We start from the raw sequence: 19,181 nt of genomic DNA, 5'->3' as shown, positions 1-19,181 counted from the left end.
ACTGACTATAAATAGAAACCAGTAATTGTATTTCACATTTGAGATGGGGGGTGGGGGGGGGGGGGGGTAAGGGGGAATTAGTTGTCATGCCAACAACAATTCCCAGGCACCAGCCACGACCTGTTTGGGATATGCGTGAAGATGGCAGTTAAATGCCAATCATCTCTTGAACCCGCGCCAACAGGCTTGTATTTTACAAGGTTGATCGCACAGCTATCTCGGGGTAAACACCGCACGAGCAACGCTTGCTGACACTAAGATGCCCGGGGAGGGGGTGGTACCAGGGATGTGGGTGCAGGAGCTCATTGGTTCAATTAGAATTTTCCAAATATAAACATCTGATTATTGCTAAATGATTTACAAAACACAAATAGTTTTCAAGGGCAGACCTTTTTTACAGTGTTATTTATAGATTTAAATTTTTTTTAACAACCTATTTTGGCATACCCAGTCTAATTTTAGCGTCCCCCACTTATTTAGACAAGCCAGTTTTTACGTTATTTCCAGGCCAAAATCAGTATTGATTATTGACCGGCTTGATTGGCGCGGGGCTCACCAGTTCAGCAAGTACAGCTGGGACCAGACTTACCATAAAGCATTTTGTTAGTTCAGGGGCAGTAACTCCATACCCAAGGGACATTACTGGGAGCAACATACTGTATCAATTGAGAGTGGTCAGAGAGTGTATGGTTGGATAGGCACCAATTTAAGTAAGAGAGCTAGTGACTGCTGATAGTGATCTAAGATAAGGCACAACCTACTCTAAATAAAACTTTACCTTAAATAAAACAGCCTAGTGTTAAAACCAAAACTTCCCCTTAATAAAATTCTCTGGTATAAAACTCTACCTTAAATAAGCCCACTAAAACCAAACACTAAAAAAACCTGCCTGGTGTAAAACTCTACCTTAAATAAACTAGCCTAAATATAAAACAAAAACCTACCCTGAACAATGCCTGCCGGGTGTTGAGGTAAAACAACTCCACAGTTTGTGTGTCTCTCAGCAAGCCAATGGTATCCACATAAAACCTGAGGACAAATGGCACACTTATGTCAACACTTGATCAAAAATAATTTAATTACATTTAACCAACATCATAAACAATCTATAGTATTTCCTTCATTGCTGATGAACCCACCTGATAGAGAAGTGTAGCACAAGCAGGCCTGTTTTCTTGGGAAAATCATGCTCTAAAACTCTCTTCTCTCCCTGCAGCCAGTTGAAATGATTTCTAAGGAGGGAAACAATACTTTGGAATTTTTATCTAAAAATATTGCCTTTACAAAAAAGGATTTTCTTAATTTTAAAAGGTTGCATTATTGCAGGATAAATTAAATTTGAATATTTAAATTTTCTAATTAAAAAATTGCATTCTTAAGAAGCATTGAACTTACGTCTCATCGTAGAAGCCCAAACCAAAATAGTGTTTTTCTTTAAGTTTGAAATGAGATGCGACCAGATCCAGCAGGTCGTTGGAGTACAACTTGGGCTTTGGAAGAAGATAAAAATGCTAAATTATTAACAAAGTAGACAAGCAAGGCTAGTTAAATCAAGGACCATAACAAGCGAAATATCGAGTTTCGACAAATTGCCCGGAGTTATTTCCCTTTTTAACATGTGTTTATAATCAAAGCCTTACCTCTCAGCCTATTTTTTTTTATTCTAGAGCATCAACAAACTCATTAGTTATGAATTATGTTCTTTACGTAAGTTAATAAGCGAACATTTGGTGTTTATGTTAAAAAATACTAAGCACGCGTTAGCAGAACTGCTCCTAAAAATGCATTGCACTCACAATACAATCCCTAAATCATAATGTTAGCTATATTTCATTTAGGAAACGTTCGTACAACAATATCGTATGTAGATGTGCCAAAACGGAACTCCAACCTTTCTTTGAATCTTGGCACAACTTCCCTTACGTTAAAAAAAAAAACCAAATGATGCAATAAAAGAAACAGGTAATAGCTCACTCGAGTTGCCGAGGTAAAATGGAGGGGGGAAAAATTAGGTCACACGAGCAGGTAGTGAACGTGTGAAAGCTGGCTCGTGTTTACAAAAATATGGTGTGGACATTTTTTAAAACTGGTTTATTTACTTCTTTTTCCACCCAGCTGTAATGCTTTTATTTTGTTTTAAGTCCTATGAAGTTATGCCTTCAGCTGATGTAACCCTAACCCAACTGTAATGCTTTTATTTTGTTTTAAGTCCTATGAAGTTAGGCCTTCAGCTGATGTAACACTAACCCAACTGTAATGCTTTTATTTTGTTTTAAGTCCTATGAAGTTAGGCCTTCAGCTGATGTAACACTAACCCAACTGTAATGCTTTTATTTTGTTTTAAGTCCTATGAAGTTATGCCTTCAGCTGATGTAACCCTAACCCAACTGTAATGCTTTTATTTTGTTTTAAGTCCTATGAAGTTAGGCCTTCAGCTGATGTAACACTAACCCAACTGTAATGCTTTTATTTTGTTTTAAGTCCTATGAAGTTAGGCCTTCAGCTGATGTAACCCTAACCCAACTGTAATGCTTTTATTTTGTTTTAAGTCCTATGAAGTTAGGCCTTCAGCTGATGTAACCCTAACCCAACTGTAATGCTTTTATTTTGTTTTAAGTCCTATGAAGTTAGGCCTTCAGCTGATGTAACACTAACCCAACTGTATTGCTTTTATTTTGTTTTAAGTCCTATGAAGTTAGGCCTTCAGCTGATGTAACACTAACCCAACTGTAATGCTTTTATTTTGTTTTAAGTCCTATGAAGTTAGGCCTTCAGCTGATGTAACACTAACCCAACTGTAATGCTTTTATTTTGTTTTAAGTCCTATGAAGTTAGGCCTTCAGCTGATGTAACCCTAACCCAACTGTAATGCTTTTATTTTGTTTTAAGTCCTATGAAGTTAGGCCTTCAGCTGATGTAACACTAACCCAACTGTATTGCTTTTATTTTGTTTTAAGTCCTATGAAGTTAGGCCTTCAGCTGATGTAACACTAACCCAACTGTATTGCTTTTATTTTGTTTTAAGTCCTATGAAGTTAGGCCTTCAGCTGATGTAACCCTAACCCAACTGTAATGCTTTTATTTTGTTTCAAGTAAGGCCTTGAGCAGAGCTTATGAACAGTGCAGACAAAAAATAAGACCATCATACTACTGTACTTCTCCTTATGATCGGCAGATTCTGGAGAAGGTATTGAGTGATTCTTTCCGTAAAGAGAAAACGATTGTACATTTTGAACAGATAAAGTAGCATGGTAAACAAATGGCTAAGTAACAAATTATTTTTAAGTAAAACTATTAATTTTTTTTTTTAGTAAAACCCGTGTAAAGCAAACATTGATGCGATGAAACAAGTATACACTGCTCACAAGATTTTAAATCACATATTTGGTTGAGGATAAAATAATGATCCTGGACGTTGCTAACCAAACGTATCATATTCTACCATAGTTTCTATTCTAGTATAAGTTTCCACTACTTTCTAACGTTGGCTCACACGACCTGTTTATCTCGCTCCCCCCCCCCCCCCCCACCCCCCCAAATGATTTACTTTCTAACGTTAGCCTCACACGGCCTGCTCATCCCCCCCCCCCCCCCCCCCCATGTTTTTCTACCAATCTACTCCCTGCGCTGGCCTCCCTCCCCCTCCCCCTATTGTGGAGCTATGACAAGGTGATACACGAGAGAATGCCACAAGACAATGGCAACAAACAGAGCCAACAGACGGGAACAATCAAAGGTAAGACGATGGAACAGCGGCAGCTGCGAGTACTGGGAAAGACGAGCCCAAATTGTGTGTGGCACTCGCTACAGGCGATACGGCGTCTGAAGGGGTCAGGTTGTGGCCGTACACTAAATTCACGTCAACAATGGTTTTCTCAGACGTGTGTACCACGCGGAAATAGCAATACACCAAAGTGTGTCTGGGCGTGTGGATGTATATATGTTTGTATGTATGTATACATGTATGAATGCATGTATTGCCTATACAACTAAAAATACTTTTAATTTATACTTAAGTCTACAAATGTATTTATTATGTGTATATATATATATATATATATATATATATATATATATATATATATATATATATATATATATATATCAATACTTTTTGATATTCATACATACATATATGTGCGTAGGTGTGTTTGCTAGGGTGGGTGTGTAGGAGGTACAAAATAAGCATATGACAGGATGTAAATGTCTGAGCCCACTATTGGCCAAGTAAAAGCATGCTGGCTGTTTACCGGCGTCTTTTTTTGTTTGACATTTATTTCAAGGCACTGATAACCTTTGAAAGGATATACCAAGAGGGAATGTTTGAGATATCGCACGCGATTTCAGGAAATAATCTACCTCAGCTAGTTCATCCGCTTTCACAACTTTCGATTTGCTTTCTATTTCCAGTGTGTGAAGATACGTTCAATCAGACACTGAGAGCCATCAGATTTGATCATTGATCGTGGCCAACAGGGGCACAGATGCTTCTCTTACAAGAGATTACTTGTTATACCAAGACAACGGACATGGGACGAGGTAGAACGCTAGACAGCTGAGTCCGCTATGCTATAGGTACCTAACTCACGTTAGGGATAGTACTAACCCTTCATAAATGTCAACATTTCATTTCGCTTTAGTGTCTTACAGGCTGTCATGTTAGAAGAAATGTAAGCAGACAGGGAGGTACCAAAAGAAAATGTAAGCAGACAGGGAGGTACCAGAAGAAAATGTAAGCAGACAGGAAGGTACCAGAAGAAAATGTAAGCAGACATGAAGGTACCAGAAGAAAATGTAAGCAGACAGTGAGGTACCAGAAGAAAATGTAAGCAGACAGGAAGGTACCAGAAGAAATGTAAGCAGACAGGAAGGTACCAGAAGTAAATGTAAGCAGACAGGGGAGTACCTAAAGAAAATGTAAGCAGACAGGGAGGTACCAGAAGAAAATGTAAGCAGACATGAAGGTACCAGAAGAAATGTAAGCAGACAGTGAGGTATATGAAGAAAATGTAAGCATAAGTGAGGTACCAGAAGAAAATGTAAGCAGACAGGAAGGTACCTGAAGAAAATGTAAGCAGACAGAGAGGTACCGGGCCAAAGTTCGAGTAAACCAGGTGTGGAGCTACTTGACTTAGTGATATAAGAGCACGCCATTGTTAGCGCCAGTATTTACGTTGGGATATCGGAAAATTATGTTAGATTATGTCTTTATCCCCGATGAAATTATGTCCTTATCCCTAGATTAAATTATGCCTTTATAGCTAATTAAATTGTACTTCATACCCTGATCAAATTATGCTTTCCATCCCTTAAATACTTTAGATCAATTGAACAAATCATCTTTCTAATCCCCTCGATCAGAATTTACACACCAAGGAACATTTAGGTTTACATTCCAATAATTCCACGATACCAGATGTTCAAAAGGCAATAATGAAAGTGGATCATATGATCGAACACCATATACCCTGACTAAACTAACACCAGACATACAAATATAACCGACAATACCGAGTCTACTAATTATTTTGGGATCGCCACGAACAGAACTTGTGTTCAGACTTGTATGAACATCTATGATCTATGTGAATAAATATGTTACCCCCCCACAACTTTAAGGACATCAGGGTGTCTGTCTACTGAGAACTGGAAACCATCCAATATAAAAGCACCGCTCTGTTTCATGTGTTGTGGTGCCGGGGATTTTACAGTGAGTAGGCTATAACTATAGTAGATCTATCAGGTGTTGTCGTGGTGTTCAAGGCTAAAAGGGGGTACGGTGAGATGACCCCTTACACGTGTTGTGTTTGGGTAAGGTGAGATGACCCCTTACACGTGTTGTGTTTGGGTAAGGTAAGATGACCACATACACGTTTTTGGGTAAGGTAAGATGACCACATACACGTTTTTGGGTAAGGTGAGATGACCCCATACACGTGCTTTGTTTGGGTAAGGTAAGATGACCACATACACGTTTTTGGGTAAGGTAAGATGACCACATACACGTTTTTGGGTAAGGTGAGATGACCCCATACACGTGCTTTGTTTGGGTACGGTATGATGACCCCATACATGTTTGGGTAAGGTGAGATGACCCCATACACGTGTTTGGGTAAGGTGAGATGACCCCATACACATGTTTGGGTAAGGTGAGATGACCCCATACACGTATTTGGGTAACGTGAGATGACCTATACACGTGTTTGGGTAACGTGAGATGACCCCATACACGTTTCTGGGTAAGGTGAGATGACCCCATACACGTGCTTTGTTTGGGTACGGTATGATGACCCCATACATGTTTGGGTAAGCTGAGATGACCCCATACACGTATTTGGGTAACGTGAGATGACCCCATACACGTTTTTGGGTAAGGTGAGATGACCCCATACACGTATTTGGGTAAGGTGAGATGACCCCATACACGTTTTTGGGTAAGGTGAGATGACCCCATACACGTGTTTGGGTAAGGTGAGATGACCACATACACGTGTTTGGGTAAGGTGAGATGACCCCATACACGTGTTGTGTTTGGGTAAGGTGAGATGGCCCCATACACGTATTTGGGTAACGTGAGATGACCTATACACGTGTTTGGGTAACGTGAGATGACCCCATACACGTGCTTTGTTTGGGTACGGTATGATGACCCCATACATGTTTGGGTAAGCTGAGATGACCCCATACACGTGTTTGGGTAAGGTGAGATGACCCCATACACGTGTTTGGGTAAGGTGAGATGACCCCATACACGTGTTTGGGTAAGGTGAGATGACCCCATACACGTATTTGGGTAAGGTGAGATGACCCCATACACGTGTTTGGGTAAGGTGAGATGACCCCATACACGTGTTTGGGTAAGGTGAGATGACCCCATACACGTGTTTGGGTAAGGTGAGATGACCCCATACACGTGTTTGGGTAAGGTGAGATGACCCGATACACGTGTTTGGGTAGGGTGAGATGACCCCATACACGTGTTTGGGTAAGGTGAGATGACCCCATACACGTGTTTGGGTAAGGTGAGATGACCACATACACGTGTTGTGTTTGGGTAAGGTGAGATGACCCCCATACACGTGTTGTGTTTGGGTAAGCTGAGATGACCCCATACACGTGGTGTGTTTGGGTAAGGTGAGATGACCCCATACACGTGTTTGGGTAAGGTGAGATGACCCCATACACGTGTTTGGGTAAGGTGAGATGACCCCATACAAGTGTTTGGGTAAGGTGAGATGACCCCATACACGTGTTTGGGTAAGGTGAGATGACCCCATACACGTGTTTGGGTAAGGTGAGATGACCCCATACACGTGTTTGGGTAAGGTGAGATGACCCCATACACGTGTTTGGGTAAGGTGAGATGACCCCATACACGTGTTTGGGTAAGGTGAGATGACCCGATACACGTGTTTGGGTAGGGTGAGATGACCCCATACACGTGTTTGGGTAAGGTGAGATGACCCCATACACGTGTTTGGGTAAGGTGAGATGACCACATACACGTGTTGTGTTTGGGTAAGGTGAGATGACCCCCATACACGTGTTGTGTTTGGGTAAGCTGAGATGACCCCATACACGTGGTGTGTTTGGGTAAGGTGAGATGACCCCATACACGTGTTTGGGTAAGGTGAGATGACCCCATACACGTGTTTGGGTAAGGTGAGATGACCCCATACATGTTTGGGTAAGGTGAGATGACCCCATACACGTGTTTGGGTAAGGTGAGATGACCCCATACAAGTGTTTGGGTAAGGTGAGATGACCCCATACACGTGTTTGGGTAAGGTGAGATGACCACATACACGTGTTGTGTTTGGGTAAGGTGAGATGACCCCCATACACGTGTTGTGTTTGGGTAAGCTGAGATGACCCCATACACGTGGTGTGTTTGGGTAAGGTGAGATGACCTTGGTGTTGTATTTGTTATTATAGAGTGTGTGTGTGAATACATGTAGGTTCTCAAAGCTGGTTTTAACAGTAGGAAAATCATCGTTCCTTAAAAGGAACACGTTGAATATAAATAAAACAACGATGGGAAAAACAAGTAATACATTTGTTTCAAGAAATGTAGAAGAGGGGCAATGACGGTGAGAGTGTGACGCCATTTGATCAATACGGTTGAGTTAAAATACCTATGTAGATTGACAGATAGCTCTCCAGCCTGCCTTGCATCAGCTGCCTTAAATGGTTAATGCTACCTACACCTTGATCTACACCGCGATCTCTCGTTAAAAACCTGACTGACGCATTAGGAATGTTAATCTGTCAGCTTACATAGCTTTACATGGCTAAAGTAGTTGTTTTTTTTTTTTTTAAACTTGTGAGTGAAAGAATAATTGTGTTCATCAGTTTTAGACGTCAATACTTCATGTTAGGTGTATGACTAAATCAAACATAAACACAATACTTATATGTTGGTGTGTGCTACAATACTGTGACGTTACACGTGTTTGTTACCTGTATGATTATATCCAGACGACGTTCATCTAGCAAGACGATTTGTGTCTTTCTTCCTTCGTTCATCTAGAGAGAGAGAAGGAAAAAAAATGAAAGTTGTAGTTTAGTGTTTACATTGACAATATAGCTCCGTGCCCCTGATCAGCTGAAACATTGATAAAGATTATACATAAATAATTACTTTATTTTAAATTAAATGCACAAAAGGCTGCACAACAGTTACAGACATAATGTAGCATCAATATTGAGAGAATCGTAACACTTTATTTGATTTCATATGTGTATGCGCTTCCACACACACAACACACGCACACACACACACACACACACACACATATATATATATATATATATATATATATATATATATATATATATATATATATATATATAGGAAAACATCGGAGTAAAATATAACCAGTGGCTAACGTGAGTGGATTGTTGCCCTCCGTGAGTGGATTGTTGCCCTCCTACCCGTGGAAGTGTAACGACGATGCACGCTCGCCAAACGGTAGGTGCTAATGGAAGTTTGAAAAATGCAATACCTGACAACAATCGCTCAGACATTGTCGCAGGGACATTCTCCGTCGCCACATAATGAGCCGCCTGCTCATGTGTAGTGTTTATACACCGCACGTCTCCAACATCTTGGTTCGTTCTATCTAAATATCCAATGTCTATCAATTGTCGAATGTGGAAAAATAACTGAACACGATTTCACTATTTCCCGATGAATGATTTGTGTGTGATGTATGAAGAGATACACTTGGAGTCCATATGACGAGCACAAGGCATGGAACCAATATCCGTTGAGAGGCGTTCAGTCCCTCTACCTCAAGCCACGCGGCAGTAAGGCACTCACACACCAGACGTTTTTACCTGGCGGGTCACGTGATGTAAACTTAACAATCATGGCAGAACGAATCTTTCACCTTCTAATCAGGGTGCTAAATGGGTGCTGGGTGCTGGGGAGGGTGGGAACCTGCCAGTAGACAGGTGAGATGGTTCTCACTACTGGTGGGGGGGGGGGGTGAGATGTTTAAATACTAGATGTGGGGGGGTGAGACGTTTAAATACTATATCTAGTAGAGACGGCAGTCAGGTGACACAGTGGATCCGTCACTTTTTGGTGGGCTTGATCGATAATCAACATGTAGATCAAGCCAGAAACAGCTCACCAGTCTAATCAACATTTAGATCAAGTCAGAAACAGCTCAGCAGTCTAATCAACATTTAGATCAAGTCAAGCCAGCAACAGCTCACCAGTCTAATCAACATTAAGATCAAGTCAGAAACAGCTCACCAGTCTAATCAACATTTAGATCAAGTCAGAAACAGCTCACCAGTCTAATCAACATTTAGATCAAGGCAGCAACAGCTCACCAGTCTAATCAACATTTAGATCAAGTCAAACAGCTCAGCAGTCTAATCAACATTTAGATCAAGTCAAGTCAGAAACAGCTCACCAGTCTAATCAACATTTAGATCAAGTCAAGTCAGAAACAGCTCACCAGTCTAATCAACATTTAGATCAAGTCAAGTCAGAAACAGCTCACCAGTCTAATCAGCACATCAAAAGCCTTCAGGGCGAAACAGAGGCTAGGCGTTAGAACAATAGGAAGATGGCAATCAGTGGCCGTGGAGTTTTTAAGTAGCGTCTTCTTGTTTTGTTTTTTTACAGCTGGACTTGGGCATCACGTTCACAAGACGGGGAGGGGGAGGGGGGGGGGGGGGGGTTGTACTGAGGGAGAATAGCAGTAGCAAAGATGGCAACAAGGCCAGATGAAAACATTTTCTACTTCAACAAAACCGTCTTACAAATCCCACCCAATGTTCTCAATCCATATAGCAAAAACCGTCTTACAAATCCCACCCAATGTTCTCAATCCATATAGCAAAAACCGTCTTACAAATCCCACCCAATGTTCTCAATCCATATAGCAAAAACCGTCTTACAAATCCCACCCAATGTTCTCAATCCATATAGCAAAAACCGTCTTCCAAATCCCACCCAATGTTCTCAATCCATATAGCAAAAACCGTCTTACAAATCCCACCCACTGTTCTCAATCCATACAGCAAAAACCGTCTTACAAATCCCACCCACTGTTCTCAATCCATACAGCAAAAACCGTCTACCAAATCCCACCCACTGTTCTCAATCCATATAGCAAAAACCGTATTACAAATCCCACCCAATGTTCTCAATCCATATAGCAAAAACCGTCTTACAAATCCCACCCACTGTTCTCAATCCATATAGCAAAATTCGTCTTACAAATCCCATCGAATGTTCTCAATCCTTAATATAGCAAAAACCGTCAAACAAATCCCACCCAATGTTCTTTAGATACCTCTGTTAGGCTTACAACAAGATGATGCCAATCTTTGGCATGGAATTAATTAAGATCCTACAGGTAAAACAAGTCTCTGAGAACGAGGTCACGATATGTTGGGTGTAGAGGGGAGGTAGACACATACGCCGGGTGTGTGGAGGAGCTAAGTCGTGAGAGGAAATCCCCGAGTACTAAGGTCAAGTTGCACACAGCTTGTAGTGTTGGTGTTTGTGTTGTTACCAGCCTAGGTTAGCTTGACAGAAGTTCACGTGTCTGGATTGAACTACTCACTACTGCACGTTCCTTGCTCCATCAAGCTGTCTGACGTAAATAGGGCCAGGTTTATTTTCTTTCTGGGTTTTCTTCACCCCCCCCCCAACCTTACACCATCAACTTTCTCTGGCTTTATCTACGCCCCCCCCCCCAACCTTACACCATCAACTTTCTCTGGCTTTATCTACGCCCCCTCCCAACCTTACACCATCAACTTTCTCTGGCTTTATCTACGCCCCCCCCCCAACCTTACACCATCAACTTTCTCTGGCTTTATCTACGCCCCCCCCCCCCAACCTTACACCATCAACTTTCTCTGGCTTTATCTACGCCCCCCCCCCCCACCTTACACCATCACCTTTCTCTGGCTTTATCTACGCCCCACCCCCCAACCTTACACCATCAACTTTCTCTGGCTTTATCTACGCCCCCCCCCCCCCACCTTACACCATCAACTTTCTCTGGCTTTATCTACGCCCCCCCCCCCAACCTTACACCATCAACTTTCTCTGGCTTTATCTACGCCCCCCCCCCCCAACCTTACACCATCAACTTTCTCTGGCTTTATCTACGCCCCCCCCCCAACCTTACACCATCAACTTTCTCTGCTTTATCTACGCCCCCCCCCCCCAACCTTACACCATCAACTTTCTCTGGCTTTATCTACGCCCCCCCCCCCAACCTTACACCATCAACTTTCTCTGGCTTTATCTACGCCCCCCCCCCCAACCTTACACCATCAACTTTCTCTGGCTTTATCTACGCCCCCCCCCCAACCTTACACCATCAACTTTCTCTGGCTTTATCTACGCCCCCCCCCCAACCTTACACCATCAACTTTCTCTGGCTTTATCTACGCCCCCCCCCTCAACCTTTCACCATCAACTTTCTCTGGCTTTATCTACGCCCCCCCCCCCAACCTTACACCATCAACTTTCTCTGGCTTTATCTACGCCCCCCCCCCCCAACCTTACACCATCAACTTTCTCTGGCTTTATCTACGCCCCCCCCCCCCCCAACCTTACACCATCAACTTTCTCTGGCTTTATCTACGCCCCCCCCCCAACCTTACACCATCAACTTTCTCTGGCTTTATCTACGCCCCCCCCCCCAACCTTACACCATCAACTTTCTCTGGCTTTATCTACGCCCCCCCCCCCAACCTTACACCATCAACTTTCTCTGGCTTTATCTACGCCCCCCCCCCCCCCCAACCTTACACCATCAACTTTCTCTGGCTTTATCTACGCCCCCCCCCCCCAACCTTACACCATCAACTTTCTCTGGCTTTATCTACGCCCCCCCCCCCCCAACCTTACACCATCAACTTTCTCTGGCGTTATCTACGCCCCCCCCCCCCAACCTTACACCATCAACTTTCTCTGGCTTTATCTACGCCCCCCCCCAACCTTACACCATCAACTTTCTCTGGCTTTATCTACGCCCCCCCCCAACCTTACACCATCAACTTTCTCTGGCTTTATCTACGCCCCCCCCCCCAACCTTACACCATCAACTTTCTCTGGCTTTATCTACGCCCCCCCCCCAACCTTACACCATCAACTTTCTCTGGCTTTATCTACGCCCCCCCCCCCAACCTTACACCATCAACTTTCTCTGGCTTTATCTACGCCCCCCCCCCAACCTTACACCATCAACTTTCTCTGGCTTTATCTACGCCCCCCCCCCAACCTTACACCATCAACTTTCTCTGGCTTTATCTACGCCCCCCCCCCCCAACCTTACACCATCAACATTCTCTGGCTTTATCTACGCCCCCCCCCCCAACCTTACACCATCAACTTTCTCTGGCTTTATCTACGCCCCCCCCCCAACCTTACACCATCACCTTTCTCTGGCTTTATCTACGCCCCCCCCCCACCTTCTACACCATCACCTTTCTCTGGCTTTATCTACGCCCCCCCCCCACCTTACACCATCACCTTTCTCTGGCTTTATCTACGCCCCCCCCCACCTTACACCATCAACTTTCTCTGGCTTTATCTACGCCCCCCCCCACCTTACACCATCAACTTTCTCTGGCTTTATCTACGCCCCCCCCCCACCTTACACCATCAACTTTCTCTGGCTTTATCTACGCCCCCCCCCCCAACCTTACACCATCACCTTTCTCTGGCTTTATCTACGCCCTCCCCCCAACCTTACACCAGCAACTTTCTCTGGCTTTATCTACGCCCCCCCCCCAACCTTACACCATCACCTTTCTCTGGCTTTATCTACGCCCCCCCCCCAACCTTACACCATCAACTTTCTCTGGCTTTATCTACGCCCCCCCCCCAACCTTACACCATCAACTTTCTCTGGCTTTATCTACGCCCCCCCCAACCTTACACCATCAACTTTCTCTGGCTTTATCTACGCCCCCCCCCCCCAACCTTACACCATCAACTTTCTCTGGCTTTATCTACGCCCCCCCCCCCACCTTACACCATCAACTTTCTCTGGCTTTATCTACGCCCCCCCCCCAACCTTACACCATCAACTTTCTCTGGCTTTATCTACGCCCCCCCCCCAACCTTACACCATCAACTTTCTCTGGCTTTATCTACGCCCCCCCCCCAACCTTACACCATCAACTTTCTCTGGCTTTATCTACGCCCCCCCCCCAACCTTACACCATCAACTTTCTCTGGCTTTATCTACGCCCCCCCCCCCAACCTTACACCATCAACTTTCTCTGGCTTTATCTACGCCCCCCCCCAACCTTACACCATCAACTTTCTCTGGCTTTATCTACGCCCCCCCCCAACCTTACACCATCAACTTTCTCTGGCTTTATCTACGCCCCCCCCCCAACCTTACACCATCAACTTTCTCTGGCTTTATCTACGCCCCCCCCCCCAACCTTACACCATCAACTTTCTCTGGCTTTATCTACGCCCCCCCCCCCCAACCTTACACCATCAACTTTCTCTGGCTTTATCTACGCCCCCCCCCCAACCTTACACCATCAACTTTCTCTGGCTTTATCTACGCCCCCCCCCAACCTTACACCATCAACTTTCTCTGGCTTTATCTACGCCCCCCCCCCAACCTTACACCATCAACTTTCTCTGGCTTTATCTACGCCCCCCCCCCCAACCTTACACCATCAACTTTCTCTGGCTTTATCTACGCCCCCCCCCAACCTTACACCATCAACTTTCTCTGGCTTTATCTACGCCCCCCCCCCAACCTTACACCATCAACTTTCTCTGGCTTTATCTACGCCCCCCCCCAACCTTACACCATCAACTTTCTCTGGCGTTATCTACGCCCCCCCCCAACCTTACACCATCAACTTTCTCTGGCTTTATCTACGCCCCCCCCCCAACCTTACACCATCAACTTTCTCTGGCTTTATCTACGCCCCCCCCCCAACCTTACACCATCAACTTTCTCTGGCTTTATCTACGCCCCCCCCCCCCAACCTTACACCATCAACTTTCTCTGGCTTTATCTACGCCCCCCCCCAACCTTACACCATCAACTTTCTCTGGCTTTATCTACGCCCCCCCCCAACCTTACACCATCAACTTTCTCTGGCTTATCTACGCCCCCCCCCCCAACCTTACACCATCAACTTTCTCTGGCTTTATCTACGCCCCCCCCCAACCTTACACCATCAACTTTCTCTGGCTTTATCTACGCCCCCCCCAACCTTACACCATCAACTTTCTCTGGCTTTATCTACGCCCCCCCCCCAACCTTACACCATCACCTTTCTCTGGCTTTATCTACGCCCCCCCCCCCCAACCTTACACCAGCAACTTTCTCTGGCTTTATCTACGCCCCCCCCCCCAACCTTACACCATCACCTTTCTCTGGCTTTATCTACGCCCCCCCCCCAACCTTACACCATCAACTTTCTCTGGCTTTATCTACGCCCCCCCCCCCAACCTTACACCATCAACTTTCTCTGGCTTTATCTACGCCCCCCCCCCCAACCTTACACCATCAACTTTCTCTGGCTTTATCTACGCCCCCCCCCCAACCTTACACCATCAACTTTCTCTGGCTTTATCTACGCCCCCCCCCCCCACCTTACACCATCAACTTTCTCTGGCTTTATCTACGCCCCCCCCCCCCCCAACCTTACACCATCAACTTTCTCTGGCTTTATCTACGCCCCCCCCCCCCAACCTTACACCATCAACTTTCTCTGGCTTTATCTACGCCCCCTTCCCCTTCAGACAAGTACCCCAGATCCATTTGCCGGTAAACCACAACATACTGCCGTGACGCATCACGGTCAACAGGTCAATGCAGCTGACCAAAAGGTTTTGGAAGTCTAAAAGTGATTTTGTGGTTGATTGATGAATGATAGAAGTGCTGCGTCAATATGTAACTTCGACACGCTGCACATTACATACAAGTCACCTCGCCAAAACACAGTTCTACCATTGTTCAGGCTTGAAATAGCTGGCTAGGTCACACCACAGCGGACCTAAATGACCGCGGCTATGTGAATGGATCAAAGCGGGATCGTTGTTCAGTGTCCCGTACAGAATGTCGTGTTGATCATTAACACGGTCGGGCCATTTGAGCCTAATTCTTGACTGCCCATCCGGTCGGCAGTCTCTTTAAAGCTTCTAATCTTCTCTGGTACGAATGATTACAGGGGAGAGACTAATTATGCTCTAATACAATCAATAGTCTGGGTTTTTTAAAGTATAATTACTTCGTGAGTTTATTATGGTGTTTGTACGACCCCCCCCCCTCTGTTAAAATCCATGACATGCCAGTAATGCACGAAGTATGTAGCAGCTAAAATAGAATGCCTTATCGATTAACCGAATGTAAGCAGGCGAGTCAGCTGTGCACACGGGCATCCACTCTGTCAGTCAAGGCTCCAGTCATCTCCCCTGTTTTAGAACCACCCCGCAACTCCACGGTATAACAATCGTTTCTCAACAATTTCCTCACTTTTCAACATGAATAGCACACGACGTTGAAGATGATGCTAGTAGGCAAGTTCTATCTAGTCCCATTTTGGAGCTTTAACATGAACAAGTGTTGGTCTAAAGTTTCCAACAAAAACTTGTCCGTTTTTCCCCCCAAACATTCCGAATACCGAGTTTAATTAAACAAAACTTTTGGAATGGTGTACTTTTAACAAACAAAACTAGCGTGTATACGTAAACAACCAAGTATCTGGGATAGAAATAGTTTAACAAACCTAAGAAGCAAGTATTTGAATTATAAACGCGTGTAGTGTAATAAACAAAACAAGTATTTGAGATGGAAAACAAGGTAGTTTAACAAACACAACAAACAAGTATTTCAGATATAAACCAAGTATGCGAGATATAGAGCCAAGTATATATACAAACAAGTATGTGTGATATAAAGCCAACTATGTAAATAAACTATGTAAACAAACATCTGTGAGATATAAAGCCACGTATGTAAACAAATGAATAAACGAATGTGTAAACAAAAAGTCTGTAAACAAACAAGTATATAAACAAACAAGTATGTAAACAAACTAATGTATGTAAACAAACACATGTATGAGATATAAAGCCACGTATGAAAACAAAAGTGTGAGATATAAAGCCACGTATGAAAACAAAAGTGTGAGATATAAAGCCACGTATGAAAACAAATGTATGAGATATAAAGCCAACTTACCGAGAAGACCCTACTAGCCCGTCGCTTTAAGCGGAGCGTCATGTTTGTGTGTGCACTGGGTCAGTTAAGGGGAGCAGCTAACAGTCTACTCCTAATCTTTGCTGGCCACGCGACATGAATCACACACACAAGTGCTTGCTAAGTTCTTTTACTCGACTCATTGTTTTAAATCCGTCTTATCACGACACTGAATCAAGTTTCATTCATTAAATATCGAACAGACTCCTGAATCATTTAATTACACTCTCATGTTCATCTAAAAATAATCACTAGCACGTTTTTAAAGGCTTTGACGTCACATGATGTTTAGATCTAGTAGAAAGGCAGTGTCACCATTAGTCATGGTAGAATAATTAGTCCAACTATTTTACAACAGGTCGTAAGGAATGAAAGGGGGGCGAGAGTGGGGGGCGACTAAAGTGGCTCCCCACTAGGGGATCAATGTCAGCACCAGTCACCTACATCGCACCGTGTTAGCCTACACTCGCTAGAGGCGGATGTTCAAACCCCTCATTCAACAGCTGTTTCATGTTCCTTGTTTAGATAACTAGTACAAAACTTTACTGCGTCGAATATCGCGTATAACGGTAACAATTGTGTCAGCTGTTGTTTTTTAAAATAACATACGGTGTTTGAATAGTCAGAGATCTAGATAGAAATACTATAATGTCAATTTCTGTTAGACAGTAAAAGGTATAGATACAAATAATGCACCTTTTTTTTACTACAGCCAAAAATACAATAAACCCTTAACACATGTTGAATGTAAATGTCACCAATTGTAAACGTCATCAAGTCGAATTGCCACACACTTAAATAGCTCTTTCTATCTCACAATGCTGTCTAAAGACACGCTCTGTTTAAAAAAAATCGCACACACACACACACACACACACAGCGTATTGCAGAAAAAAAATCATCAAGATGGGAAGAGAACAGGATCTGTCTTGTCCTCACATTTCTCAAATAGTTCTCGTCAGGGGAAGACAATCAACAAAAGGGCGACAATCGCTTCTTATAACATGTCGTCAAGCGCAGGACAAAGACCTGTCTGACATCTGTCTCAGCCACTAACATAATCACCTGGTAGATAAATGTCATCTAATTCTGGGCACATCATACATTAAACTATATTTAGGCGAGTTGGCCATGTATGACAGAAGGAGATGAAGACACTGAGTGTGGGTTGGCCATATATGACAGAAGACACTGCGAGTGTGGGTTGGCCATGTATGACAGAAGACAGTGCGAGTGTGGGTTGGCCATATATGACAGAAGACACTGCGAGTGTGGGTTGGCCATGTATGACAGAAGACACTGCGAGTGTGGGTTGGCCATATATGACAGAAGACACTGCGAGTGTGGGTTGGCCATGTACGACAGAAGACACTGCGAGTGTGGGTTGGCCATGTACGACAGAAGACACTGCGAGTGTGGGTTGGCCATGTATGACAGAAGACACTGCGAGTGTGGGTTGGCCATGTATGACAGAAGGAGATGAAGACACTGCGAGTGTGGGTTGGCCATGTATGACAGGAGATGAAGACACTGCGAGTGTGGGTTGGCCATGTATGACAGAAGGAGATGAAGACACTGCGAGTGTGGGTTGGCTATGTATGACAGGAGATGAAGACACTGCGAGTGTGGGTTGGCCATGTATGACAGAAGATAAAGACGCTGGACGAGTTTATAAGGAAAAACGTGTCTTCCAGTTATTGTAGTCCATCCATGCTATCTTACAATGACTCAGACGCTAGTGTCAGACAAATGCTGCAGTGCGTCTAGACACAAGTTAAATAAACCCGCTAATCCCTGTGTATATGACACCAGCGTCTCTGACAAAAAAAAAACGTATGCGCAAGAAGAAAGAAATATATCAAGCCTTTTTTTCTGGTAACAAGGCGATCTTTAAATGAGATAATGTTCTATTTTCCACTTTTTAATTTTATATTTAAAGTGAACATTATTTATGGCTTTAATATTCTACATAAAAAAAATAAGTAATCCAAGAATCTACAGATGGGTTGTTTGATCTAAAAATAAAAAAAATAAAAATTTCTGCTGTTTATTTTTTCATGAAATGGAGACCTCGAGTGTTGGAATTACTTCCGGCAATATTGTTGCAGCCATTTTATTTTGTCGTGGGAGGACAATATAAACACTCTAAAGCTGCATTGAAACTGTTAAATATTTGAAACAGTAGAGAGCCTGGTCACTGACTGAATGGTGTGGACCATGAGTACAACATTAAGATACCACTAGTTGGCACGCACGAGTCCTACAAATGGCCTGGTGGAAATCATTCAAATATGAAGTGGGATGTAGTGTTGTCAAGTCCAGGGGGAGTGAGGCACCAATGTTGTCAAGAGGGGAATAAGACACCAATGTTGTCAAGTCAAGAGGGGTGTGAGACACCAATGTTGTCAAGAGAGGGTGAGACACCCATGTTGTGAGGGGTTTGAGACACCAATGTTGTCA

General features: G+C 43.8%; 1 protein-coding gene across 10 annotated transcripts in view; it reads right to left on the bottom strand.

Moving 5' to 3' along the window:
* LOC131937538 (FERM domain-containing protein 4A) overlaps positions 1-19,181 on the bottom strand; it is a 94,193-nt gene that overhangs the window by 41,349 nt on the left and 33,663 nt on the right. For 5 of the 10 annotated variants that reach the window (XM_059295054.1, XM_059295044.1, XM_059295046.1 and 2 more), the window contains 4 exons: positions 8,461-8,526; positions 1,396-1,490; positions 1,140-1,232; positions 945-1,029 (listed from right to left, as the gene is read on the bottom strand). In XM_059295054.1, coding sequence (XP_059151037.1) covers positions 945-1,029; positions 1,140-1,232; positions 1,396-1,490; positions 8,461-8,526 — 339 coding nt within the window. Of the gene's footprint in view, positions 1-944; positions 1,030-1,139; positions 1,233-1,395; positions 1,491-8,460; positions 8,527-9,005; positions 9,318-16,703; positions 17,016-19,181 lie in introns of those variants that run through there. The other 5 variants (XM_059295053.1, XM_059295052.1, XM_059295051.1 and 2 more) reach the window with 2 other exon arrangements.

This window comes from Physella acuta, unplaced genomic scaffold (genome assembly GCF_028476545.2).
Source record: "Physella acuta isolate Inbredline_101_S28 unplaced genomic scaffold, ASM2847654v3 ptg000213l, whole genome shotgun sequence".
Taxonomy (NCBI): domain Eukaryota; kingdom Metazoa; phylum Mollusca; class Gastropoda; family Physidae; genus Physella; species Physella acuta.
This window is presented reverse-complemented; position numbering and strand designations above follow the sequence as displayed.